The 27,649-nt window shown below is 38.9% G+C and overlaps 5 protein-coding genes and 1 long non-coding RNA gene across 7 annotated transcripts; 2 read left to right on the top strand and 4 right to left on the bottom strand.

Annotated features, from left to right (window-relative positions):
- Positions 1–725: 725 nt before the first annotated feature.
- Positions 726–1,720, bottom strand: LOC112188735 (zinc finger protein 7). Its single transcript, XM_024327911.2, has one exon. The coding sequence runs from the start codon at positions 1,488–1,490 to the stop codon at positions 858–860; it is 633 nt and encodes a 210-aa protein (XP_024183679.1). The 5' UTR covers positions 1,491–1,720; the 3' UTR covers positions 726–857.
- Positions 1,721–5,689: 3,969 nt separating this feature from the next.
- Positions 5,690–6,993, bottom strand: LOC112188451 (protein NUCLEAR FUSION DEFECTIVE 6, mitochondrial). 2 transcript variants are annotated; one of them, XR_002931440.2, is made up of 2 exons: positions 6,651–6,993; positions 5,690–6,015 (listed from the first exon to the last, which is right to left on the bottom strand). XR_002931440.2 is itself a non-coding variant. In XM_024327568.2 (2 exons), the coding sequence occupies exons 1-2, from the start codon at positions 6,950–6,952 to the stop codon at positions 6,008–6,010; spliced, it is 285 nt and encodes a 94-aa protein (XP_024183336.1). In that variant the 5' UTR covers positions 6,953–6,992; the 3' UTR covers positions 5,690–6,007. The 2 variants fall into 2 exon arrangements, 1 of the variants encoding a protein (XP_024183336.1); XM_024327568.2 differs by having other exon boundaries at positions 6,676–6,992.
- Positions 6,994–9,342: 2,349 nt separating this feature from the next.
- LOC112183838 lies at positions 9,343–9,801 on the bottom strand. The gene has a single exon (XM_024322163.1). It carries the CDS (start codon positions 9,799–9,801, stop codon positions 9,343–9,345), a length of 459 nt encoding a protein of 152 aa, XP_024177931.1.
- Positions 9,802–14,437: 4,636 nt separating this feature from the next.
- On the top strand, positions 14,438–16,892 carry LOC121051755. The gene is made up of 2 exons (XR_005806832.1): positions 14,438–16,010; positions 16,202–16,892. It is a non-coding gene; the product is annotated as an uncharacterized LOC121051755 (long non-coding RNA).
- A 1,351-nt stretch (positions 16,893–18,243) lies between these two features.
- Positions 18,244–20,313, top strand: LOC112186827 (pentatricopeptide repeat-containing protein ELI1, chloroplastic). Its single transcript, XM_024325356.2, has one exon. It carries the CDS (start codon positions 18,395–18,397, stop codon positions 20,249–20,251), a length of 1,857 nt encoding a protein of 618 aa, XP_024181124.1. The 5' UTR covers positions 18,244–18,394; the 3' UTR covers positions 20,252–20,313.
- A 159-nt stretch (positions 20,314–20,472) lies between these two features.
- On the bottom strand, positions 20,473–27,649 carry LOC112186828 (WD40 repeat-containing protein HOS15). Its single transcript, XM_024325357.2, has 14 exons — positions 27,402–27,649; positions 26,319–26,464; positions 25,833–26,208; positions 24,946–25,034; positions 24,782–24,828; positions 24,170–24,320; positions 23,492–23,555; positions 23,200–23,358; positions 22,987–23,108; positions 22,453–22,527; positions 21,995–22,048; positions 21,814–21,887; positions 21,228–21,302; positions 20,473–21,002 (listed from the first exon to the last, which is right to left on the bottom strand). The coding sequence occupies exons 1-14, from the start codon at positions 27,460–27,462 to the stop codon at positions 20,783–20,785; spliced, it is 1,713 nt and encodes a 570-aa protein (XP_024181125.1). The 5' UTR covers positions 27,463–27,649; the 3' UTR covers positions 20,473–20,782.

Genomic DNA, 27,649 nt, shown 5'->3' with positions numbered 1-27,649 from the left:
ATATAAAGCGAAGTTTACAAATAATGATTCACGCTTCAAGACATGAGCTGCATGACAAAAAAAAATTACTGACATAACAAACCTCACACGTTCATTCCGGTGATAGATGGCACAATTTTCTGTAAGAGGTTAGAAACCCGGAGTCCAGTACCTATCACAGATAAGCCTAGAGTTTACAAAATCTTCAATCTAGGCATAGAGTTCTGAGGTCCCGATCACCTGGTCAAATAAGCCCATTGATCCTTAGAAGCCCATAATTTGTGTAGTGACCGGTGAGCGAATCAAAATGGCCATAAATTTGAGGTCCCAACTGTTGTTGGACAACTGACTTTCACAAGGTTTGCCGACAAGAAAACTTCACAAACTAGTATCCTCCTTTCCAGTACTAAAGCTGAGACTGAATTATTTATAGTACGGTTGAAAGTTTGGCGTTATAGCACTATCCTATAAGAAATGAAAGGATGGATAACCAACTACATATGTCACATCAAATCAGATGAAAGACTAAAAAGAGCTAGAGATTTAGTTCATATCCTGCACCAGTGAAGGATGATCGATTATACCATTCAAAAAAAGAAGAAGGGATGATCGATTATATGCTTTTCTGATCTCAAATATTCTCGACTTTCAATTAGAATGGTTCATCTGCAATCTAACTTTTATATGTGGCTCTAAAGAAAATAGGAGAACCCTTATCGACCACTTTCTGTAAAAAGTCAAAGATCGATGAAAGAAAGAGATCGGTGATCCAAATTCATTATCATGATCAAAACATGTAATATTTGGATGAAGAAATGAAACAACAAGAACTTGGCTTCAAAAACACAGTGAGCTGAAGCAATAGTAGGAAATTAGAATCACAGCCGTAAATTTAAGTCGAGCTGTTTATTATGTACATGATCTGATTGATGATGATCATCTGTACTACTTGGCAATCTGTGTTCCACTCGGAAACTTCCGTGCCAAATCATATCCCTAGCATCTTCAAGCATGAATGGCATCCATGGCATTCCAAAACCAGTGCTCAAACCATCGCCGCCTGAGCGAGCCACCGTCGAAGACCCTTGTCTGGTTTCCTTCTGCACAAGTGAATGAGGCTGAACACCAAGTGAACGAGCCGCTACAGAATTGAAGGGAAACCCCATCATCGTTGTCATCATCATCCTATGAGATTGGTACCTCTTTGCAGCTCCTCTTTCTCTTTTGTGTGCATTCTGATGGCCTCCCAAGGCTTGTGAGCTATAAAACTTCCTCATGCAGAAGTTGCATGAGAAAACCTTATTGTTGCTGCTACTGCTGCCTGGTTTTGATGATGGATCATTTTTATTGAGGCTTAAGCTCAACCAATCTCCCAAATTATCATCCTCATGATGATCAGCTACTCCTTCATCATCATGATGATCACTTTGCTTTGACTCAGAATCCTGGTTGTTTTCTGCAATCTCATATGCTTTTTTTCCTTCTTCTTGTTCTGCCCTTGTGGGAATCATTGCAGTAATCAAACACTCACTTTGAGAAGTGCAATAATGGAGACTTCTTTGAAAGAGACTTGAAGAAATGGGTGAGATTGGTCTAAAATAGAAATCAAGGAATTTTCATGTGTCCAACAAGAGAGGGCAACATAATGGAGAGAGGAATTGGCTTGTGGATATTTTAAAATGCTTGAAACTTTTTAAGGCAGAGGCAGGCCATATGCTTATGTCATCTAATAGTATTGCGCTATTGGCCATTAATTCAAGCTTCGGATTCCTACATAGTTCCATACTCATCTTTCCTTTCACACCTTAAAGTGATTCTCTATGGATGAATATTACTAACAAACACTTACAACTAATGAAAATGTCATTAATTGAAAGCAGATATAGGTCTCCGTGTGCTATTGTTAATTAGTACACAAAACCACATTAAGATATTAGCCGGTTTGAAGATTTGACCTAAGAACAAATATGATGGCGGATTATCTTGCAAAACGCTTAATGTCCACTTTTAGATACTTGTACTTAATTTGATCTACTCTTCCTGTGGCCTTGAGATGTTCGTACCAGCACAATGATTTTTTGGGTGGCCTAGGGTCCCCTAGATAACCAAAAATTATCACATGAATGGTGCTTGGACAACATAAACAAGTTGGAAATCTTATCAAGAAGTGCAGTCCAAACATGCTAGTAAATGCAAGTACCCAAACAAACAGGCATCCTTCTGCCCCATACTGCAGATTTAAACTTCCCATATAAATAAATACATGTTGGATCTGAAGAAAAACATCCACCATTCATTTTGTGCCCCTACATGTAATCTGATAATCAGAATCATTCCATTCTAAAGTTTTTATGCGAAGTTATTTTAAGAAATTTTTTGGTCATTTAAACTATATATATAGAGTTATAGACGCAAACAGCATGTTATTTAAGTTCAGATTGGCTCACAGAAAGTACTTGAAACATCTTAATGATACTGAAGAGTGAATGATTCTGACCATTGAATTGCAAGCGGAAAAGAGTTTGAGATCTGAAATTTATACAATGACCGCTGCAGAAATTTGGACCGCTTCTTTATGCCATACATATTAATGACCACATGCTGGTCCTGCTAAAGGTTAGCTGCACAATATTAAGACCCAGAACTGATGTTGATTAACATGTGGTGTCTGTCCCTAAATGAAGGGAAGAAGGGGGGCCAATTTCACAGTACGTTAGTCTGCTTGTTAGCTCTGGGCCAAAGTACTCTGGTTTATCACAATCACCACATTGCCAATTCTATCTCCTATGATCACACCACGACAACATGTTCATATAGAACAAAACAGTCAATATAACACCAAAACTAACAGAAATTACGGCAAAATAGGGCAATGATATGCGCACTATGTTAGGTTCCGAGTACCATACAATTGTACTTACTAATATGCACTTGTGAAGGTTCTTTCGAGAGCCGGTTTATGACATTTGATGTTTTTATTGAATACTGCACTGGTGTATGTATTGTTTTGGCTTTACTCCGAGCAGTACAACATGCCTTATTCGAAGACACACACTAACCCCATGAACATGAGTTCATACATGACATGTATTTCTGAACCAATGAGGATAGTTGGAATTGTTGAAGATGCTATTATGAACTATTTGAACAAAAGTATATGATGCATTGATACTAGCTTTTATAAAAGGTGTATAGGACCCAGCAAAGTGTCAATACAATGGTGATAAAAAAGCATGATGGAGAGGTGGGATGTCTATTTTCAAAAGGGGTGTCTTCCAAACAAGAGGATCAAAATTGTGCGTATGTCTTTGAGGTAGTGGGGCTTTGTGTATATGTATATAATAGGAGAAGTGCAACCAGAACCACACTCGTGCTTATTCTCAGATATCAGAATCTTGCTGTTCTGATAAAGGTTTCATTATAATATGAGTAGAAATTAAAAAAAAAAAAACAGAAGCCCCCGGTTTCTCAAGGGTGTGATTCTAAAGCTTCATTTGAGATATCATTTTTTGGCAGTGTTGGATTGATGAGTCAGATGATATGAAATTAAACTAAAAAAAGAATATTTAAACTAATCTAATCTCTAAGCTGAGGTAGTCTTATGCGACCTCTCGTATAACTACTCATCACCTGTTGCTCACATGAACCGATAATGCTGACTCGTGAGAATACCCAATACCTTCTTCTGTTTCATAAAGGAATCCGCAAGGCATTTGGAAATCAAAGGTGTAGTCATCTCATTCTCAAAGAAAAAAAGAAAAAAAAAGGTGTAGTCATCTGGCTCTCAGTACTATTCTATCAAATTCAGCCTCCTCTGCATATTATGCAGAATTTAACCATCTTATTTATTTCAGTATCAACTATAAAGTAAAGCAGTTGTTAAAAGATTCAAACAATATGGACTCTGAGCAGGTGCTGATGCCAAATGAAAGAAGCAAATAATACTCCTCAGCTTATACACAGAATCAACGATGTAAATATACCAAATGAGGGAGCTAGTTTGCACCATATGCCACGGGGCAAGACAAGCCCTAAAGTAGTTCTCTATGCTATGACTATGACTTTCTGATATATTAGTCTAGGAGTGCTCTTATACTGATATTTTCTGAAAATCTATTGTTAACTTGATTTTAATCATATGGGAATATCAAAGCTTTTCTGCGGCCAGAAAAGGACTCGAGAGCTACTCTTTAGATCTACATAGCTTTAGATCTACAAAGATCTAATTGCTGATGCAACCGGGAAGGCCATAAACCGGTTCAGATATTGTTTCTTCATTTCTTGTAAGCAAGTGATAGTCCTTGGAGGCTTATCCATTTGCCTGGTCATTTCACACTCAACCGGTTATCCAAGCAGTCTCATCTGAATTTAAGGGGTTCTTCCCAAGGCCTTAACATGTCAAAAGCAATACCTAAACCGTAGTTATAGAGTTCAAAGAAGCAAAGAAAAGTCTATCTGGGGATTACAACAAGAGTTACAAGTGCTCTCTGGTAAAGCACTGCCGACTGCAAGCAATTCATAACGAAGCAGTCCCAACTTCCAAACAGATATAGAAAGCTGGAATGGGGTTCAGTTCAGCTATCACATTCCAATTGTTTGTTTCCGGACAGACTCAATGTTCGTTAATAATTTAAGCGACAGACAACAAACCATGATCCCCTGAAAAGAAAGTGAGATAGTGACTATGAAGCGGTTAGTGTGTACTGTGAGCTACAATGCTTGTTTCAGTGTGTGAGAATCTAAACGTATTATGAGCCCGACTTGAGCCTTACAAAGTGCACGCTCAATTTGGCCCTTCAATCAGTCCAAATTGCAAACTCATATCAGTGTGTAACATGTGAAAAAAGAGACAACGACACTAACCAAGGCTTTAAGTGCCACAGGGTAGAGTGCCTGGTGAGGTTCAAACACCAGCATGTGAGGTGATAGAGAATAAATCACTATAATGCTCATTAGCGCATAAGCAAGCACCCACATCTTGCCCTGTTCCTAAACCCTATATATGATTGTGTCCTTCAGTGCATATATCTTCCACAATCTTTTCTCATGAGAAACCCAACTTTCATTAACAAAGAGAAAAGGCTAAGAAGAGGTTACAAAACAGTGAACAAGTAGTCCACTCTATTTCCAATTTTCAATGAAACAATGACAGGGTGTCCGCTATCTAGACTCACGAGTGACAAGTACAATCTTCTTCTATATTAAAAAAAAAACATCAAAGTAAAAATACAATTTCCACTACTCATTTCCATAATGTTGAGACACCAAGAATCGTTTCGGTTCCTAAAGCAAGAAAATACATTCAGAATGTGGACATATAGAGAAGAAATTCATTCATAAAGATGTCCAATTTGCACTCTATATGAAACATGTTGCATGAAGTTCACCTGATTCATAAAGAGGGTCTGACATTGTTAAAATCTAACAGAAATATCTTGAGCAATCATGGAGCTTGAAGTACGAAAAAAACATTCAGAACGTGCAAATATAGGTAAGAGACCAATTTGTCAAGATGAACCAACTTGCATTCTATATGCACCGTGTTGCATGAAGTTCAACTGATTCATAAAGAGGGTCTGACATTTGCAAAAATCCAACAGAAACAACTTGAGCAATCATGGAGCTTGAAACCTTCTATAGATAGTTTACTAATTAACTTAGCTACTGTAAAACCTATAAGATTAAGCAAAAAGAAAATCAGCTAAAGAGGGAGACCAATTGAACATAATAAATTTATTTCTCTTTTGATCTCAAAAGTTGGACACAATAAATACGAAGAAGAAAAAAATATATGATCAGACAAGTAAATTGAATGATCTTGTCATTTAAAGATAACAGCCTCTACAAGTCAAATATCTTATAACAAAAAGTACAAAATAGTTGTGAAAGAACTTATCCACTACACTTTGACATCACTTCCTACGCAACCTTATCAAGATTAAGGAGCACGGAATCCTTCTGCTCTTGGATTACTACTAGCCCCACCTAATGCAGCAACTCTTGCTGTGTTGATCCAACCCAAGTATGCTCAAGTACCTACAACACACCCACAGGACCAGTAAGCTGATATGTAACATTCAATACTCAAATAATTGAATGTTAAAGGATGGATCGCCGAACATTAGAGATCATACATTACAACTGAATGGACAGTTCTAATCATAGCAGTCACCATTCTTTCAACGACTTACACACATGACTTTCATAGACCACCACCATAATCCATAAGGATGATCAGAACAATGTTAAATACAACAGAGACAATAGTTCATTTCAACATTAAAAAACTCCTTGGCATTTCAATCATGGGTTTAAGCTGGTATTAGAATCACAAGATTCAAGTATAACAAATCACACAGACAATTGAGGAAACACGTTTACTGATAATGCATACAAATAGTTCCCAAGTTTCTATCTTTCCTCACTAAATGAGTTCCCAAGTTTCTATCTTTCCTCACTAAATGAATTTCTCATCATCTAAAGTTCACTTCTTTACACATATGAGAAGAATAAGCAACGAAACTCACTCCAATAAGCAACGACATTCACTTCTTTACACATATGAGGAGAATAAGCAACGAAATCCACTTCTTTCCACATATGAGAAGAATAAGTCAACAAAAATTCACTTCTTTAGAAAAGAATAAGCAACGAAATAGAAAAGTCCGTACAATTACGAGGGATCAATGGAGGTACCCTGAGACAACTCGCAGAAAGCGCGCACTTCGCCGGAGATGTGACTGGTCATACGAACGGAGGCGACGGCGCTGTGGAACGGCAGCAGCGACTGAGCGCAGGCCAGCTGTCCCACATTGGCGGGGAGAGAGAAGAGAGTCCGGCGAGTGGCGGAGGCCATATTACGGAGCGGAGGAGAGCGAGGGAGGGATGAGATCGACGGAGGTGATCGGACGGTGGAGGTTCTTGCGGCGGAGATCAGAGATCTCGACAGGGACGATCCACCGCGCCAAGCCATGGTTGGAGTTTGGGATTTGGGAAATGGGAAACCAAAGGGGTTTAATTTAGGGTTTTTGGAATTTGAGTAATTGGGCCAGTTTACAAAATCATTGGGCCAGTTCGGTTTCATTCTTCACTTTTTGGACCGCATAAAGGACCCATGAGGTTCAAACTCTTCACTATTTTCATCATTTTATTGTGTCTTGATTGTATTGTGGAGAATCATTTACATTTCTCATGTAGTTTTGCATGTATTTGGCTTAATGCCAACCATGTGGATGATAAGAAATTTTAGAAGTGCATAATGAAGTTGTAAGATTTATCCATTGGATCAGGATTTGCAAGATTTTCAGCGACCCTTATTCATGTGGCACTCTTTCATGGCGGGTATGCTTGCTCATTCTAAAGTGAAAGACATACATCCCAATCGAGGGTGAAGGCACCAATCCCTACTTAGAGACATACAGCCCAATCGAGGGTGAATCCCTTTTGGCGTTCTTAAGTTTTTTTTTGCTATTTTTCTTCTTTCTTTTGATCGTGTACAATATTGATAAAGAACAATACTCCTTATTCTGTTTTTTTTTTTTTTAGTGAAAGATAGAAAATACATTCAATCAATCGAAAGCAAACATTGGGGGGGGGGGGACATAGACCGAAACCCTAAGAAACCGCGGTTACAGATACCATCAAGTCAATGGGCCCAAACTCTAACCACAATACACCTCCTACCAAGGCTACCTTGAACCGATGATCCCAAATGTCCCAGTAGTACCTCGTAGTCAACAGCCAAATGACAACGTCCTCTTCAACACTGTGTCTAAAAAGTACCAGACCACGTGTAAAGGATCGCTTGTCAGCAGATCGACCACTACAGTAAACCAAATTTGATTCAAATCGTCCTCGGGAATGACACCATTGACATGGCATAACACATAAACCTAATCCTAGCTCCAAAGAGTATGAACACAACCCTAACTTAAAAGAGTAGGGACTTATTAACCCTAACCAAAACCCTAACATAAACCAAAAGGAAAACATTGCAACCCACAATCTGCCTCTAAGCTACAGTCTGCGGACCAATAGCGGCTGCCGTAGCCGGATTGGTGTTGGCTTTGTCTCTCCACCATGCTGCAGATCTGAACTGTGGTGGGCCCCACACGTCAAAACCCAGCCATCGTAGTCTTCCTCCCCGCCAAAAGGACAAAGCGGCCTGAAAAAATCTCCTCCAAGAACCCACCTGCTCCGCCGCCTCCCGTCGACCACTACCACAGCAAACCATACCCAACAGTGATGCAAACCAACTCCGCCTTCCCACCCAGCACGTGACACTGCTATGCTGGACAAAGGTTTGCACAACTTGACCCAATCAAAGCCGCCCCTCACCCTTGACCAGACTAGAGCCACCATTAGCTAATCTGTCGACCTCAAATAAGGCAAAAGAACGTCGCCTCCAATGCTTCCGCCTCCACCACCTTGAAAACATCATGCACCCGTCAGGCAACAGCCACCATGCACCAGCGAGACCAGAGGCCCATGCCAGCACCGGGGCGCCGCGGGACGAGACTGCCCAACCAGCACTGAGAAAACCCAAAGTGTCAGAAGAAAAACCCAAGGCCTCCGATATTCCCTCCCTTCCTTATTCTGTTATTCTTCTTCCTCTATTTAGTTTTTGTTGACTTTGATTTTTTAAATTTTAATTTTTTTTTTTAATGAAGAAAAGTTTAATTTTAGATTAGAAATTTGTAATGCCATGTAATTTTCACATCACTTAGTGTTGTGTTAACATCATTCAAACAATAAATCTGAACCATTAAGCATTTTAAAATCTAATGGCTCACAAGGTGTGTCAAAATTTGTGTAAAATATGGTGTCTCTTGATCTAGATCCTTATAGATAAAGTCATTTTAACTAAATAAAACCTTGACAAGGATGGCTGAGTAATTTTGATATTCTTTGAGCAAACAAGGTTCAAATTTTGCTAAACGTTTGTTGGCTTTCCGATTAAAATTACAAACATTCTCAAAACTATTGGAAATATCAAATATTAATATCAAGACCGTAAAAATTAAATATTATCCGATTAAGTTTTTACTGAAATTATAACTATAATAATGTCACTTTGAATTAGCAATCATGCGATGAAACTACAAATCATTAATACCGACAAAAAACAATTAGACACAATTACACATCAATGGATTCATAAACTATCAATACACAAACATGTTAATGAATCCAATATGAAAGCAACAAGCCAACAAGCAAGCCACTTGTTTACTCAAATTTAGGCATGTCCTTGTTGTGCAGTTACACACTTGGTAATTTTAATCAAAATCCACAGTAAATAAGTTTTTTGCATTTTTTTTTAGGGGAATGAAACGAATTTCATTGACTTAATGGCCATTACAATCACGATTTATGTTCTCCACCATACTTGGAGGAGGTACAAGAAAAAAAATTTGATGAAAACATGGCCAACTTGGCCTCTTGAGCCAGCTTATGCGCCACCGAGTTGGCCTGGCGCCTTACGAAGTTGAGCTGAGCAGAGGATACAGACTGCAAGAGCTCCTGAAGATCATAAAGTAAGAAACCCAGGTCAGAGTAGTCAAGGGTTTGGTTTGGCACTACTTGCACCAAGACTTGGCAATCTGACTCCACAACCAGGGGAACAAAGCCATGAGAAATAGCCAACTGTAACCCCAAGATCAAAGCTAAGAGTTCAGTGTGCCTAGCTGAACTTATGACCGCAACTGAGTGTCGAAACCCACCGAGGCAAGTACCTTCATGATCTCTGTAGATACCCCCAATCCCTGCATTCCCATTCACATTGCAAAAAGCAGCATCCACATTTAACTTCACCATCCCCATTAGAGGTTTTGCCCAATGTACAGTCCGTGCTTGCATGGGAGCACTGATGGATGAGTGTGCAGCTTTATATTCTTCCCACCATCCAAAAGTCAAGGGGACAACTTCTGCTCCAGTTTGGGACTATCACTCCATACTTTATCATTCCAGTTTCTCCACGTAGCCCAAATCATCATCAACAAGGAAGCAAAGGTAGTAGGAGACTGAGAATAGAAAGTCTGTACCCAATTAGCAACACTTGTAGTAGAGTCGGAGCTGGGGAGTTAGCCAACTGCAAGAAAGACTTGGCATGGATGCAATCACATAGTGCATGAAGGGGATATTCAATTTCCTCCTCACAGAATGGGCATTGGGTATCAATATCAATACCACGTTCACTCAGCCTGCTCTGAATAGGTAGGATATTTGAAGCAGCCTTCCACACACATACTTTAACCTTCCCCGGTATAGGAGCTTTCCAGAGTTGAGTCCAAAGTTCAGAACTAGGATTTGAGGCAGGAGTAGATTCTCCCAAAATTCTACACCTAGCAGTATGATAGGCCAATTTGACCGTGAACCTCCCTTTCTTATCCCCACTCCAAATCCATCGATCTTCATGAGGTCTAACACTAAGTGGCAGTGCTAAAATTTTTCGCACAATGGGCATAGGAAATAACTCAGTTAACAGGGTCTAATTCCATGTACCTGGGGAGGAGATGAGGTCTGAAACCCATTGCACATGAGGAGACTGAAATTGTTGCAGCTTCTCGCCTAACAACCAAGGATCAGTCCAGATATTGGTGGAGAGCCCATTGCCAATATGACGGCGTATGCCTGCCCTAAGCACATCTTTAGTTAGATGTTTTCATTGAAAATATTTGTTGTACGTATAGATTTTAGAGTTAAAAAAATGTGATCATTATACTCAATAAAGGGTTAAATATTGTTTACTCCCTAAACTTTCAGGAAAAAAAACAGTTCAGTCCCTCCCTTTTTAATTTCACACATTTACTCTCTCATCTCTCAATTTTGGACCAATAGGTCCATTCCGTTACTCTCCGTTGAAAAGCTCCGTTAACTAGATGATGTGGTCTTTCTGCGGCACAATGCCTATTCTACCCTCACATCCTTTTTTTCCCCTTAATTTATTGTTTTATTTTTTTTTAATCTTTTTATCTTTTTCTGTTTATCTCTTTTTCTCCCAGCTCTCTCCCCTCCACCGCCCACCACCGTCTGTTTCTCTCACATGCTCCGTTCTCCTATTCCACCCACCTCACACACACTAATCTCCACCGCAACCTCACCACCAATCCTCCACATCACCCATCACTGCTCTATCCTATCCTCTCCACCGCAATCTCACATCCACCAATCCTTCTCATCATCCATCACTGCCCTATCCTATTCTCTCTGCCGATACCCTTCCACCACCATCCTTCTCATCATCCATCACTGCCCGATCCTATTCTCTCTGCCGATACCCTTCCACCACCATCCTTCTCATCATCCCTGTTGTTTGGGGTAACTGTCCCTCATCTCACACTCGATACACTTCCACCACCACCATCTCCCCAAAATCAAAACCCAAAATACGCAAAACTCCAAAATCAGTAATCCAAACATAAACACCATTACCCCAAACAACATTACTCCAAATCAGAGAGTTTTAGAAACAGAGAATGAAAAACCCATATCGATCTTTCTCTAATGCCGCCTCCGAATCCATTCCCCAATCCCCACCGCCATCACCAACGCCGCTGCTTCGTCGCCTAAAACGCTGCTTCCCAAAGACAAGATCAAATCTTGTCCCTCCGTCGCCTTTCCCAGACCCTCCGTCACCCACCAGAGCCGCCGTCCAACGCCGCCGTTGAACAAATCAAATCTTTCCTCTTATCATCAAACTCAAATCAAATCCATCAGGACATAATCTCTAGGGTTTCTTCTTCCAATCTTTCTCATAAACACAGAGTTTGAGAGAGAGAGAGAGAGAGAGAGAGAGAGAGAGAGAGAGAGAGAGAGAGAGAGATGGAAGGGATGATGTACCACGAGGTGCAAGAGTCGAAGTTGTGCACCGTGCATTGCGTCATGGTGGAGTTGCAGGGTCCTTTCTTCTCCAAATTTGATTTGGCGGCACTCAACCCTAATCTTGACCAGAAGGTGCACCAGACGATGCAGCTCAACCTCCAAGCCCGACCTAATGCCGTGGCTGGCGATTTCCTCTCCGAGGAGTGCAAGAACGTCTCCCTCAAGAGGAGTATGCCTTCACTGCAATAGAGAGATAGAGAGAGAGAGATCTGAGGAGGGCAGAGAAATAAAGGAGAGAGAGTGGGGAAGTGAGGGCACGGCATTGAGGAGTCTGAAGGAGGAAGTGAGGAGGAAGAAGAAGAGATAAACAGAAAAAGAAAAAAGAAACGCATCAAAAGAAAAAAGGAAAAAAAAAAGAGGAACTAAGGGTATATTAGACATTTTAGCGGGGAGAATGTTGCCATGTCACCAACTTAACGGATATTTTGGACGGAGAATAACGGAAATGACTTATTGGTCCAAAATTGAAAGATAAGGGAGTAAACGTGTGAAATTAAAAAGGGAGGGACTGAACTATTTTTTCTCTGAAAGTTCAGGGAGTAAACAATATTTAACCCCTCAATAAATGATAAGAATTTCAAAAAATTGTGAACAGATAGAGAGAGCTCAGCGAACAACATCGCCTTCTCTTGCGATTGTTAGAACCCTAAACCTCAAACTCTGAGACCCTCTTTTCCCTTTTTTTCAATTTTTTCTTTTTCACAATTTGCGACCTTAACCCTTTATTTTCAATTTGCAGTCAACAGGTCAACTGTACCAACACATGTCCCCCTCCTCAAGACAGTGTCGCTGAAGCAACATCATCTACTTTGACACCTCTGATCCTCCTAAAGTTCTTTTCTTTTCTATTTACTTGCATTTCGTTTTGGTTCTTCATTTGTTCACACCCACTGTGTTTGCCTTATGACATTGTAAGAACCTATTCAGCCACGTTTTTAAAAATTATTTTCAGATTATACTTTTCAAATTTGAAAAAAATTTCAATAATTTAATGCGAAAAAATATTCTCCATATTTCCTAAACTGGGAAAATGAAAAAGTAAAAAAGTCAAATTATTGTTTCAGTTTCTCCGAATAAAAGTTGAATATACTTTCAATTTTTGTTTTCCATGTTTTGAGAAATATATTGCCGAACACATTTCATCATATTTTCGTTTGGGAGCTTCTATTCATACCTCCAATATTAGTATTTGGACCTTCCTCTTTTTCCAAGTAATAGTTAACTTTGTCAACTCATATCAAATTACCAACAAGGACACAAAAGATGGGAGAAAATAATAATAATAATAAGTCTTCAACTTGGAGAAAACTTTCTCCTCCAACATAAACCCTAAAATCATTAGCAACAGTTATTCTCCATCTCCCAAACGTCAATTGTAGTGGTGAGATTCTACTCTCCGCGTCAGAGGTAAGACATAATCTATCAAGCTTAATACCTAGTTAGAAATTTATACCTAATTTTTGCTTCTTTTTCTCTCAGTTTTCTACTTAGAAATTTATACCAAGTTATCTAGTAGAAATTTGCGTATTTATGTTTGAACTTTGAATAATTATAAGATGATTATGCACATTCATATGTTCTATAGTACCTATCTAGCTTTGATAGAACTCATCAACGTCACATGCACAAGTTCATGGAAGAAAGACTAAAAAATACTTGTGGAATGAAAGAAACAAAATAGAAGCGACATTGCGACAAAATTACGTGAGAGAGAGAGACTACAACCTGGAGATTTTTTTTTTCTTTTTTTAAGGAAAAATAGGATTGTGAATTGTTCAAAAATTGAAGGAGGTCCATTTACCGATTTCGGATGTTTGAATAGAATCTAAAAAAAAAAAGACTTTTATTGATTTTATTGGGCAATGGGCATTTTAGGAAAATTAGGGAGGTGTAGATAGTATATTGGTTATTTGTAAAAGTAAGTTGGAGGTCTATTGAGTGAGGGAGGTCCAAATGTCAATTTTAAAAGTATGATTAGAAGCTCCCTTTTCGTTTCCTAAAATAAAAATACATGAATAAAAAAATTACAGAACACCACCGAGTATCAGGTTTTCATCTTTCTTTTTTGAGGAAGGGCCAGAAACGGCTACCCGTAGGCCATGCTCATTAATGAAACCATAGAATACATTGGGGGACATAGTGCCTAAACCCCAAATAACGATAAGCATCAAGAGAATCACCCAAGATAATACTAGGCGTCTCAAGTAAGAATATGTATTCTAAACTGCACCAATTAGCGAAGAGTGCACTTCTGGCTACTCTATTCGCTTTACAAGAATGGTGACATACCGGAAAGTAAAAGCTTACTTGAAGCCATATTTTACTAATAAAATCAGCTTTCCCACTATGTTGCCACTGGAAAATAAATTCGGGGACACTTAGGCCCAGTTTGGGATTGATTCTGGACCTGCTTCTGCTTTTGGGGTTATGTTATGCTGTTTGGTAAATTGTTTAGGAAGTGCTTTTGGTCCAATTTGCTTCTCCTAGAATCTGAAATTGAGAAGCACCCAAGTACCAGCTTCCCAAAACTGCTTCTGTCAAAACACGGAGTGAACAGTATTGATTAAATGAAAGTTTGTCCTTTTTCCTATTATGTCCTCATCTTTTCTATAGGTTTCGTCTCTTCCCAGATCTCTCTTCCCAGCGTCCTCCTCAGAACCATCGATCGATCCAGATCTTTCTTCCCAGCCTGGCAGCCTCCTCCTCAAAACCATCGATCGATTTCGTTAAGAGCATCTCTCTTCCCAGCCTCTTCCTCAAAACCATCGGTTTCTATAGAAATCGATCTCTCAAGAGGATTCAAAACCCAATTCGGTCGCTCCTCCGCCACACGCCTCAAACCCAAAGCAAACCATTGATCGATCTCTCAAGAGGATTCAAAACCCAACTCCGTCGCTCCTCCGCCACACGCCCCAAACCCAAAGCATTCCCGGATCGATCTCTCTGTCTCTTCAAAACCCAACTCCTCATGGATGTTTTTTGGGACATGAGTTGCTGGGCTTTGGTGTTTCTGATTCTTGGAGCTATTTGGTTGTTTTGACTAGTATATAGAACCGTTGATTAGTATATAGAACCGTTGTTTAAAAATCATATCTATTGCTAACATTGTATTTCAGATTTTCAATTGGTCTTGGTTTTCAATTATTGTGTGGATCAAGTTTAGTTCAATATGTCTTTTCTGTTTTATGTGTATTTTGGAATTTTTTGCTCTTAATTGATTTCTCCTATAGACATTTTATTGTTTTTTTGAGTTTGCTCAATGCCTTTGTTCATGTCCAGATTCTAGGAAATAAATTGATGGTTTGATATGATTTTTGCCGTCTCAGACACAGAGAAGTTCTATATTGAAAGAACGTGAGAGTGAGGGAGATAGAGAGAAGGGCTGCAGTAGAATAGAAAGAAAGAAATAAATAGAAAGGAAACAAAAGAGAGAGAGATGTATATTGAAATGTAATTGGAGGTGGTTGTGGTGTGTGTTTGGTGGAGGGAGATAATTGTGTGGTAGATGTTGGTGTTGCAGAACCTTATTTCAGATTAGGTTGCTGCTCAGTTCAGCTTGTCTACTGTGATGACCTGGTTGTTATGGTTTTAGAAAGTGACTTGTTAATTTGTTTGTGCTCTGTTGCCTCCTGTTTAAATAATCTATTGGACTTCACCTTAACTTAAAGTTAAGTGATGCCGTCTATAAAGTATACAACAAACAAAATAGATATAGATATATATGTGTGATTGTGTGTGTTCTTATGTTTAGCTTAGTTCTTGTCAAGTTGGCTTTAGTTTCTGCATTCTGTTGTTTTTGACCCAGTTTCATTTTTACTAAAAACTGTATATTTCGGCTGGGTATTTGTAGTTGGTGTCTTCATGAAAGTTTCAGTGGACATCTTAAAGATCATTTCAGAATTGGAATCTCATAAAAAGGATTTCTCTAGATTAAATTATGATTTTTCGAAGTTGAAGGTCTGCATCAGGAAATTCTGCGAATTGTTTTTGACCCAGTTTCATTTTTACTAAAAACTGTACATTTCGGCTGGGTATTTGTAGTTGGTGTCTTCATGAAAGTTTCAGTGGACATCTTAAAGATTATTTCAGAATTGGAATCTCATAAAAAGGATTTCTCTAGATTAAATTATGATTTTTCGAAGTTGAAGGTCTGCATCAGGAAATTCTGCGAATTGTTTTTGACCCAGTTTCAGTTTTAATAAAAACTGTTCATTTCGGCTGGGTATTTGTAGTTGGTGTCTTCATGAAAGTTTCAGTGGACATCTTAAAGATCATTTCAGAATTGGAATCTCATAAAAAGGATTTCTCTAGATTAAATTATGATTTTTCGAAGTTGAAGGTCTGCATCAGGAAATTATGCGAATTGTCACTGTTGCTGCTTGTTCCATTTCATATCAGTAGTTTCCTTTATTCAAACTTGTGTAGTCAACCACAAACTGAATGTAGACATTCTTATCTTTTCAATAAAACTTGTGACACCATTTTCGGAGTTCATTTGGGATACTTATGTCATTGTGAAATCAGTTTTTCGCATCATTGTTTGGCAGCCATACCTTCACACAGCCATCAAGGCTAGTAGCTCTTTAGATTGTGGTCAACATCTTTGCAATTTAGCAAAGTCAGATATCATTGTTTGTCTAAGCATGTTTTGTCTTTAGATGGAAAAGAATAAATCCACCAATACCGAAACTGAGGGATCTGGAAAACCAAGTGAAGAGACTAGTGAAGAGATAGAGGATAATGAACATGATGGAGATGGTCCAGGAAGACAAGAAATGGAGGTGTTAAGAAATGCAATTGCACAAAGTCTAATGAATGCATCTACTTAGCATTTAGTTGCAAATTTCAAGTGACTTTAATATATTTTGTGTAATGGTTCCCATTGAATTATGGTCGGGAAATTAATCTAAAAATTCTACATGAGATTTTGTGTAATAGTAAAACATAATATGCATATTGAAGGGTTTAAAGTAAATCTTTCATTCGGTCCAATCAAGGGTACAAGAATAATACATGAGAATTTTTTTTTATTTGGTATGGTTACATAATCAAAAAACAAAATTATGTATTTTAGTAGCATATCTTAGCATGTATGACCATTTTGGTAATTATACCCAGTCAAAGCACTTTTGCCTTGCAACTTACCAAACACCTAGAAATTGCTTTTGGACCTCACAGCACTTTTAAAAACAGTTTACCAAACACCCCAACTGCTTCTTCTCACAGCAAGTTCGGAAGTGCTTCCTCTCACAGCAAGTTCGGAAGTGCTTCCTCTCACAGCACAGCAATCCCAAACTGGGCCTTAGTTTCATCCTGCCACTAGGACGTTGCGACCACTTAACAAAGCGAAGAACTCGCTGCCTACCTAGGACAGACAAGGCACGCAAGATGCGCAGATCTGGACAAAGCCCACCTCGTCCTACCATGTGGTAGTGACTTATTAACGACCTAAAAGAGTAAATAAATAAAACAAAATAAAATAAAACTCTAAACCAGCCCACAAAAAGGGGCCAGGCCCAATACCCAGGAAACATGACCAGGAGCCCACACCAGCCTAAAGCCCAAGCCTAATCCATACCCTGCAAGACCGCCTCCGTCGCGACATCAACCCGGCAGCGCCTCCATCGTCCCTCCATTGCTGTTGTCGCATCAACCCAGGCGTGCAAGAGCCAAAACAACGACACCTTGTTGCCCCCAACAACCACAAGCACACCGCCACCAAACAAGCCGGAAAAGCTCTGGGTTAAACCCAAGTCCCGCACCTGCAACCCCAAACCAGACCACCCACCACCATCAATCCCACCTCGAGCGCATGATCTGGTCCTTGCGACCCTCCTCCACCTTCTATCACCGGTGGAAAATGACGACGATGATGACGATACCAGATTGTTCCGACGACTGAGCCTCTGTACGTCCAACCAATCCTTTTTAACCCACTTGATCCCCATAGCCATCTCTCCCAGATCTGGGCACACAGAACAACTAGAACACTAAGCCGACGAGCGGCAGAGAAGAGCAGCAAGTCCGATGACGGCGTCACAGGGACGCGCCGCCGAATGGAACAAGGTTTTTTCGAAGGTGACCTAGGGCGTGCGGCTCACAATTGAGAGGGTTTTTTTTCGAAAAATTGAAACACCTAGTAAGGGGTACTAAGTGGTTTTCATCTTTCAATTCAATTAGATTTTGACTTCTTATTAATTTCTATAACTAAGACATAAGTTGGCTCTTCGATAATTTATTACAAAATTGCTAATCATTATATTAAGAAGTAGAAGACAACATCAACATTGAGGAGGAGAGATAATTCAATGTAACCAATCACATTGATCTACCATAGAACAAAAAATTGTTTCCCATTATCAGAAATTCATCCTGTCCAAATCCATATAGGTGGACAAAATTGCAAGAGACAATTCCACAAACAAAAACAAATTGCAACAGACCTTTTTTTCTTTTCTCAGTTAGTTTATCTCAAGATTTTATATCAGTACTTGATTGCGCCAAACGTTTGAGAAACATCTGGCAGTAGGCCATGAGCTCCACCACCCCTTTGGTCACCACCACCGCTGCGACCCACCACCCACCATCAATTGAAAGAGTCACATTCCTGATCGACAAGCCAAACTCCATCCACCACCTCCTCCAAACCCACGCGCTTCTCCTCCGCCACAACCTCCACCACCACCCAATCCTCAACTTCAAGCTCCAACGCTCCTACGCCTCCTTGGGCCGCCTCGACTACTCTGTCGCCCTCTTCCGCCGCACCCAAAACCCCACCGTCTTCTTCTGGAGCTCCATCATCAACAGCCACTCCAAACGCGGCCTTCACGACCTTGCTCTCATGTTCTACACCCAAATGCTCACAAATGGAGTCCAACCCAATTGCTTCACATTCTCCGCATTGATGAAGTCATGCTCAATTGATGCCGGAAGATTCCTTCATTGCCAGACTATCAAGTTGGGGTTTGATTCCGATCTGTATGTCAGGACCGGCCTTGTGGATGTTTATGCCAGAGCCGGGGATGTTGTGGGTGCAAGACAGCTGTTCGATACAATGCCGGAGAGAAGCTTGGTTTCTTTAACGGCCATGATTACTTGCTATGCGAAGCGGGGAGAGGTGGATGAGGCCCGTGTGTTGTTTGATGGAATGAAAGAGAGAGATGTGGTGTGCTGGAATGTGATGATTGACGGGTATGCGCAGCATGGGATGCCGAATGAGGCTTTGTGGCTGTTTCGGAAAATGCTGGCGGCCAAAGTTAAGCCGGATGGAGTGACTGTGCTGTCTTTGCTCTCTGCGTGCGGGCAGATTGGAGCTCTTGAGTCTGGTAGATGGCTTCATTCGTACATTGAGAATAATGGGATTCGGATTGATGTACAGGTTGGTTCTGCTTTGATTGATATGTATAGTAAGTGTGGTAGTTGGGAGGATGCAAGGCTCGTTTTCGATGGGATTGGCGGGAAGGATGTTGTTGTTTGGAATTCTATGATTGTTGGGTATGCAATGCATGGGTTTAGCCGAGAGGCATTGGAGTTGTTCAGTGAGATGTGTAGAATTGGGTACCGGCCTACGGATATAACGTTCATTGGTGTTTTGAATGCTTGTGCTTATGCTGGTTTGGTCAGCAAGGGACAAGCTTTCTTCAGTTCAATGAAGGATGAATATGGGATCGAACCAAAGATTGAGCATTATGGGTGCATGGTAAATCTTCTCAGCCGTGCTGGGAAGGTAGAAGAAGCGTATGAGTTTGTCAAGAACATGAAGATTGAGCCTGATCCAGTCTTATGGGGAACTATACTTGGAGCTTGTAGACTCCATGGTAACATTGCTTTGGGAGAGCGGATAGCAGAGTTCCTTGTTGGACAAAATCTTGCGAATTCTGGAACATATATTCTTCTTTCTAACATATATGCCGCAGCTGGGAACTGGGATGGGGTGGCAAAGGTGAGGACCTTGATGAAAAACAGTGGGATTCAGAAGGAGCCCGGCTGTAGCTCAATTGAAGTGAATAATAAGGTACATGAGTTCCTAGCCGGGGATCAGAAGTGCCCGAGGACCAAAGAGGTATATACGATGATCGAGAAGATAAATGGTTGGCTCAAGGCCCACGATTACACCCCACAAACAGAAACTGTGTTACACGATTTAGGGGAGAAGGAAAAAGAGCAGTCCCTTGAAGTTCATAGTGAGAAGCTTGCAATTGCTTTCGGGCTGATTAGTACTCAACCCGGAACTACCCTCAAAATCGTGAAGAACCTCCGTGTGTGTTCCGACTGTCATGCTGTGACCAAGTTAATATCGAAAATCACTGGACGAAAGATTGTAATGAGGGACAGAAATAGGTTTCACCACTTTGTGAATGGTTCATGTTCTTGTGGTGATTACTGGTAAATAATGTATTACACTGACTATACCTTGTTTTTGTAATGCAAATGCATAATGTAGTTTTCATCTCACAGAAATTAGCCTCATGTAGCCATAATGTAATCTGACAGGGAAGTAATCTCCAGTTCCTCAACTCAGTTGGGAAAGTGAACGTTTTGATTCAAAGTGACTCAACCCAATCAACAAACAAATAAATAAAACTATGAAAAAGTTGGAAGAACAGCATGTGTGAGAAGCAAGCTCCATTGAACAAGCCCATCTCAAATAGGTTACAAACTAAATTAATAAAATCCTGTACATACCCTTAACATAAGCCTGGTTGACAGTTACAATGAAGACATGATAACTTACAAACTAACTGAAGGCAGATTAGTGAACAGTTCCTCGATCTGATCTATGGTTAAAAACCAAACCTAATCCAACTAAAAGTACACTTTTTGTCCATCCAAATCAATCCAACGAACTAATCTATGGCTGGGATTTGACATTCAATTAATTCTCAAAACACGAAATCAGCTTAGCATCTTCACCTCAGAATCACATTCTGAAATCCAAAACACAGACTGTATTGTTGGCAAAACATGCAGCAATTTTGTCACCTTCCTTGTTCCAGCAAACTTCAAATATACCGCCATTGCCGGTGTATGTTTTCACAATCTTGCCTTCCTTTAGTGACCAGATATGCATTGATTTATCAAGAGATCCACTGGCCAAATACTCACCATTTGGGCTAAAGGCGACGGAATAAACAGGATCCCTGTTGATTAAATTGAAAGCATTAATACATATATTCTGAAAAAAATAAAAATAAAATAAGTCAGACTAGTATTAATTGAAATATAACATCTGTTTTAGCTTCAAAGAAGCAAGTCAAAAGGAATTAACTATAAATGCATGTCTGGCAAAGGGAGCGGTCCAACATTTATTACTAGAAACCAATTTTTGGCATTATCCTCTCCTATGGTTCTGTTAAGTCCAGTACCTGTGTCCATTCAAGCTGTAGAGAAGTTTTCCTAGTTCCACATCCCATAGCTTTACAGTAGAGTCAAATGACGCACTGCACACGAAGCACAACAGACAGACCTTGGAACTTTAGAAAGACAGGATAAGTTTTTAATCTGAAGAAGAGTAATATATTAACATTACAGTCAGTTCAGAAATTGCAATGTTCATACAAAGATTCGCATCAAGACTAAAATAGATCTAAATATTAAGATTACTGTTCACTCAGGTTTGATGTTAAAATCAAGTTCGATTTAAAAAATTAGAACACAACGCAAATGCAACAGAATGAATAAAGATCAGTGGCTTAAGAATAGGATTCTCGCTGCACAGTTTATGGCAACAAAACTATAATTAAGACTAGAAAACATTTGGCTTTATCTAAACTATAAATTGACAACGTTTTTTTTTAAAAAAAATGGAACCCATGTAAATGCTGTCTATTAAAAAATTTTGAGTTCTTAAATAAACAAGAGAAATTAAAATTGAAGCAATTGCTGACATGATATATACAAATCTAGAAAATCCAGTGCCATCTCACTTCATCAGGGAAGCCACATACTTACCTTGCCAGAACCAACTGCTGGTTAGGGTTGTTTGTTCCGGGTCCTGTTGGACTCCATCTGATAGTGTATATCTCCTGAAATGCAGTTTCACATACTTCTATGAATCCTTAAAACTAAATTGCAAGAACCTGATTGAAAACCCACAAATCAAACTTTGAAAGGACACAGAGCTGAAGAATACCTTAGAATGCTCTCTTAAATCATGAACATACTTTTCCTGCTTCATGCTCCATATCTACACCATGATTTCATATAAGCAGCAAATACAATATATTTCTCAGTAATGTGATAGATGTAATTTGAAAATGCAAGGCCCAAGAAGAAATAAGACAAATAAAAGTTTTCTTCTCACACTCAAATTTCTAACAAGCAGTATATGAAATCAAGTTTAAACCCAATGCTATCCTGTGATAAGAACACTCGAGTTCTAACAAGCAGCATGTGAAATTAAATTTAAACCCAAGGCCATGCCACATTCCCCATGCTGTATTGATATGTGATTAACCTAGTTACCTCTCTAACTATGAAGTGGGGAATTGTACTCGGACTGGTAGCCTACATTTACCGCGGCTAAACTCTCCCATTTTTCGTGTCAAAAAAGAAGAAAAGTACAAATTTAAAATGTCAAAAGAAAATAACCTTTGCACTGATATCATCAGAACATGAAGCCAACAGCGTGCCAGTTGGATCCCATTTCACACAATTAACTTCACCCTGAAACAGCCAAATTTCTTAGATTAGCTACAAAAGGGAGAAACAAGTACCTTACGTTAAAAAAAAGGTGCCTAGATCAGTGAAAGTTTTTCTAATAGTCCTCAAAAGCAATCAAGTGACTGATTTTTGCTACCTGAGCAAATTCCAGTACCAAATAGTCGGGGTTTTCCACTTGACTGATCAAAGGCAGGTGACTAAGGTGAGTAAACTTTAACAAAACAAAAAAACTCTAGAAGGATATGGCTAGGAATGCAAAGATAGGATTTAGTAATTATTCACTTGAACCTGAGCACAAATATCAAAAGAACTAAGGCTTGAATTGGGCATTGCAAACGGATCTTCAAAAATTTAAGTACATCTAAACCTACCTTTCCACCTCTTACATTAAAATGAAAAATAATATATTAAAAGGAGAATTAACCTCTTTTTTATCTAAAGAGGCTGAATGTATAAGCTTACCTGATGTCCTGCAAAAGTTTTAATAGGGCGGTTTTCCCCAATCTTGCAAACATATATCATATTGTCTGTGGAGCTCATTGCAAATTGCATATTGTTGCGCCAGTCAACATCAAGTGTTGGACCTAAATGATGGGGAGGGAAAGTGTTAATCACAACAACAGAAATTGTTTAGCAGAAAACCAACATTGGTTGTTTTATAAAAACAACAGATACCTGAATGAAACTCAAATTGTTGCTTCACTTCCTCTGCCTTCACATCCCACACAATTGCAGTTTTATCACAACTTCCCGTAAGCAGATAATCTCCCTTCTTGTTCCACTTTAGAGAGAATATGGGACCTTTATGTTTGTTCAAAGTACTCCTTAGTTCACCTGATCAAGGATACCAGCCAGATTAAACTCGTGACGAACTTCCAAAAAGATTGGTGAATGGTAATCTCGAAATCAGACATCAACTGAAACAAATGAAAAACAGGAAAGATAATCACGATAATCATCTGCTTACCATTTGTACTCCAAATTCTTGCCTGCCCATCATATGAGCCAGTTGCAAGCAGTGTTCCCTCTCCCTGCATGAAAGGAAGCTTTGCTTACATATACATTTAAAAGAGGTAAAATATATATATATATATATATATATATATATATATATATATTAATCAAGAGACAAGAAGCTACTGCACTATAAATTATAAAATGCTCCATACAGATAAAGTAGCATGCTCGACATGTGGTGGAATGCATTTGTTTTTTTTTTCCCCAAAAAGATGAATTGATTAAGCAACATCTTATAAAGCAAAAATTGTTACTAGTGAAAGCAAAGACAACTCGTTGCACCACTAATCCCTTCATGTACTAAGTTCATGTTTTACAGCAAACAACCTGGTCTTCTCTCCATAGAAACCATGTATTCATGGAGCCAATAAAATTGCGGACATTTGGCTCTAGTCAATGCTTTTGGCTGTGATGCACCAACCCTTACAAGTTAGCATTATTGTATCTCCTTATATACTAAGCATGCTTTATACTTCTGCTTTTACAAAGAAAAGAACAGAAACTTGATGCTTTTCTAGCAGGTTGAAACTTGAAACAACACTTGCAACGAACATCCATATGGCAAGCAGATATGTACAAGAAATTTGATAGGCCTTATCAGATAATCAAGCAAAGTAACATGACTCACATTCCAATCAAGAGTCGTGACATCTTTACTCTTTTCATTTGTTCTACCCTTAACATGCTTTAGCACCAACACATTTAATGCACCATTTTGTAAACCAGATCTAGAGCTTCCATCTGGAATTGGCCAAATGCGAGCTGTAGAATCTCCAGACCTAGAAAGTAATTAACCAAAAGTGTAAAGAGTGAGGGAAGGAGAGGGAAAAGAATTTTAAAAAATATATAAATAAACAACATTTTTTAAATCGCATCCCAAGTGATTAGTGTCGCAGCACCATGTGTTCAACAACCCATCTTAGAATAGGCATTACAGGCAGAAAGATAACATGATTATCCCATATCACTGAATCATGTCAATCTTAAACAATGTTGCATTTGCTATAATTAATAACAAGCACAGATAGTTAAAACTAAAGTGTGCAGACTCTGAAAAGAGAGACATTGACCTAATATATGCAAACAACTGTATCATTTAAAGATAAGTTGCCAAAAGCTAAGAGGGTTAACATGTTGCCCGGCAGTGCTCAACCCTAGTGACAATACATAACTGAGAAAGTAGCCAAATAGATAATAGATAGGTAACTAAACATGAACAATTTGACAATGAAATACCTACCCAGATGCAAGAAGAGATCCAGTTGGACTCCAAGCACAAGCACAGACCTAATGAAGAAAGAAAGAGATATAAAATGTTACATAGAGACATGCATATGGAAACAGAAGAAACTAAGAAAAAGAGCCAAGGTGCATAATGCCAGAATATATAAAACATGCTCAAACCTCAGATGTATGGCCTTCTAGAATGGTCACATCAGAACTAGGGATTTCACATGCCTGAGATGTTGAAGCTGTCGAGATATCCATTGGTTCTGCTCCAACAAACATAAATATGATTACCATAATCTCCCTTTAAGAAACAGAAAAAAAAAATGCAGGAAAATAGTATCTGTAGAGACCATTAATGCAGAAATAATGTCAAATTGCAGCTCTATTAGGTAGAGTGAAAAGGAGTTCTATAACATTTTCCTTATCAGATTTGAACCGATGACTTACGCCTTACCATAGAGTTGAACAGAAATTTGATTGTTTTTTTTTCAATGCACACCAAATTTTGTTGTGAACAATGCATAATTTGGTGGACAATTGCTCAAAATGAAGCATGCAATTGGCATTAAATTTTAACCATGCTCATTCTGAAGAGAAACACATCCCACTGTAGCATCTCTTAATTCAACACAAGCTTCTAGGTGTGTTTCTTACTTCCTATCCCATGTAGGATGTAAACTATTCCATACTTCCGTTACAAACTCCCAATCTCAAAAGTTTAAGCACAAAGTTGATCCTCCAAATTTCAAAATATATATTCCTTAGTCCATTGCTAGCCAAAAGATGATTTATCCTGGAAGATATAGTTTAAGATCCTTGAAATAACTAACATGTTAAGAACTCTCTTATATTAGGGCTGGCTCAAGGTAAGGAACTATGTCATAGTTCTCACTTCATAACAGTCATATAAGTAAAAGAATCATTGAACAAGCATGTAGTCACAACCAAACTATGCATATTGGTCTGCTTCATCTTTGTATTTATTCTGAACTTAGGGACATCCCAAGGAATTTAAAAGAAAGAAAAAGAAAAGAAGATATTTTCGGTAAACGATCATTTACCTGCAGAAGCTCCATTTTCTTCATGTTTGACATTGACTTTTTCTTCCTGTTCTGTAGCCCTACCTCTGTCGTTATGGTCCTCATGATGCTTTTCTTGCTCCTTGTTCTTTTCTACCTCCTTATTCTTTTCTAGCTCCTTATTCTTTTCTACCCTCTCTCTGCTCTTTTCAAATTCCTTCTCCCTTTCTAGTCTTTCCTTCTCTCTTACTCGTGTACGCTCTCCTTCATGTTCTTTCTCAAGGTCTTTGTCCTTATCTCTATCCTTCTGCAAATTTTTCTTTCTATCTTTTATCAATTGGCGTAGTTGATTAACATCATTTTGGATGAGATCTAAAGGTTGTAAAAGAGAGAAATCCTCATCAACCTCTGCATCACTCTGGCAAGCTTAAAACAAACACTGATTAGCATACATTCTGGGTTGTGCATACAAAATTTCAACATAAATGGCCAAAATTAGATTAATAGAAAAGACCTAAGAATACTAACATTACTCAAGTTGGCTTCCATCTCCAAGTACTGAAGCCCTTTTTGAACAAATGTAATGAGAGCACCAGGTGGAATCAAATTTCCATCTATAGTGCATTTGTTAATACCGGCCTCATATCCTAGAGCAAAAGCCGAGTGTGTGAAGCCTGCAATAGTGATGAAAAAAGAAACTAGGTAAACAAAAGAATCCATTGCACCAAAAACAGCATTCTAATGGTGGATTGATTTAAGCACATCTTTGTCGCTTTACTCCTCACACTTTTGATAACAACTGTACAACGTACTTATGGATGGACATCTGCTTTTTTATTAACATTCATAAGGTTATTCCACACTTCTCATTCTACTATAGTAACTTTTAAGGAGATGTTACAATATCGTCTACTTCTGCAACTGCTTAGCTTATGGGTAGTGTATCAATACTACTAACTCTCAAATCTTATATACCGACCACATTCAGTTTGTTTTCCTTTTGATGAAGGCACAGAAATTGCACTAACAGTGACTGTTACATCAGCAAGCAAAAAATGGTAAAAAGTTATATATGGCCATCATCTTAAAGCTAAAGTTCCGTAACATCATAACCTAATGCGAGCTTCACCAAAACAAAATCAAAATAATAAAAGGAAACAGAAACAGAACCAAGAGCGAGTGAAGGATTTCACAACTTGCACAAACACCACTCTCAGCACCATGACAATAAATTCAGTTTTACAATGATGATTAGTCGGTTCACCGCAAACATTATAGCAGCATAATTCGAATATGAAAGAAACAAAAAAAAAAATGAACATTAAGATTCCTGATAACTATACAGCTAAATTACACACATTAAAGTTTTCAGATCTATAAGTTCCCCCTCCTCTCTACACATAACGAGCTGCCAATATAACAGTTATCCCAGAACAGTAATTTTGAACCCTAATTCAGAAAAATTTTGTAGCTCCGCAACAGAAATCGGAAAAATAAATTCTCAGTATTGTGCTAAGAAACCCTAGCATGCAAAATCTAATTACAGTATTAAGGCATAAAGCCAGAGGTGAACTTAAGGAGCAATATGGACAAATTTGAGGGTTTGCAAACCTGATTCCTGAAGATAACGGAAGACGAGGAAATTGAGCTCGACGGAGGTGATGGAGGTCATCGTCGGAAAAAGTCGCCGGCGTCAATAGGTTACAAAATCATGTGGCGCTAGAGAGAGAGTTTGAACGGAACCAGGGAAAAGTGTGGGGAATTCTTTGCAGAGTTTCGAGGACCTCTAAGAAGCACAGATTTTTTTTTTTTTTCCTTCCTCCTTTATTTTCTTGAGGTTTTTTTCATTATTTGGTTTC

The sequence above is a fragment of the Rosa chinensis genome, chromosome 2 (assembly GCF_002994745.2).
Source record: "Rosa chinensis cultivar Old Blush chromosome 2, RchiOBHm-V2, whole genome shotgun sequence".
Classification (NCBI taxonomy): domain Eukaryota; kingdom Viridiplantae; phylum Streptophyta; class Magnoliopsida; order Rosales; family Rosaceae; genus Rosa; species Rosa chinensis.
Note: the sequence above shows the minus strand (reverse complement) of the source record. Positions and strands in the feature narration are given on the sequence as shown.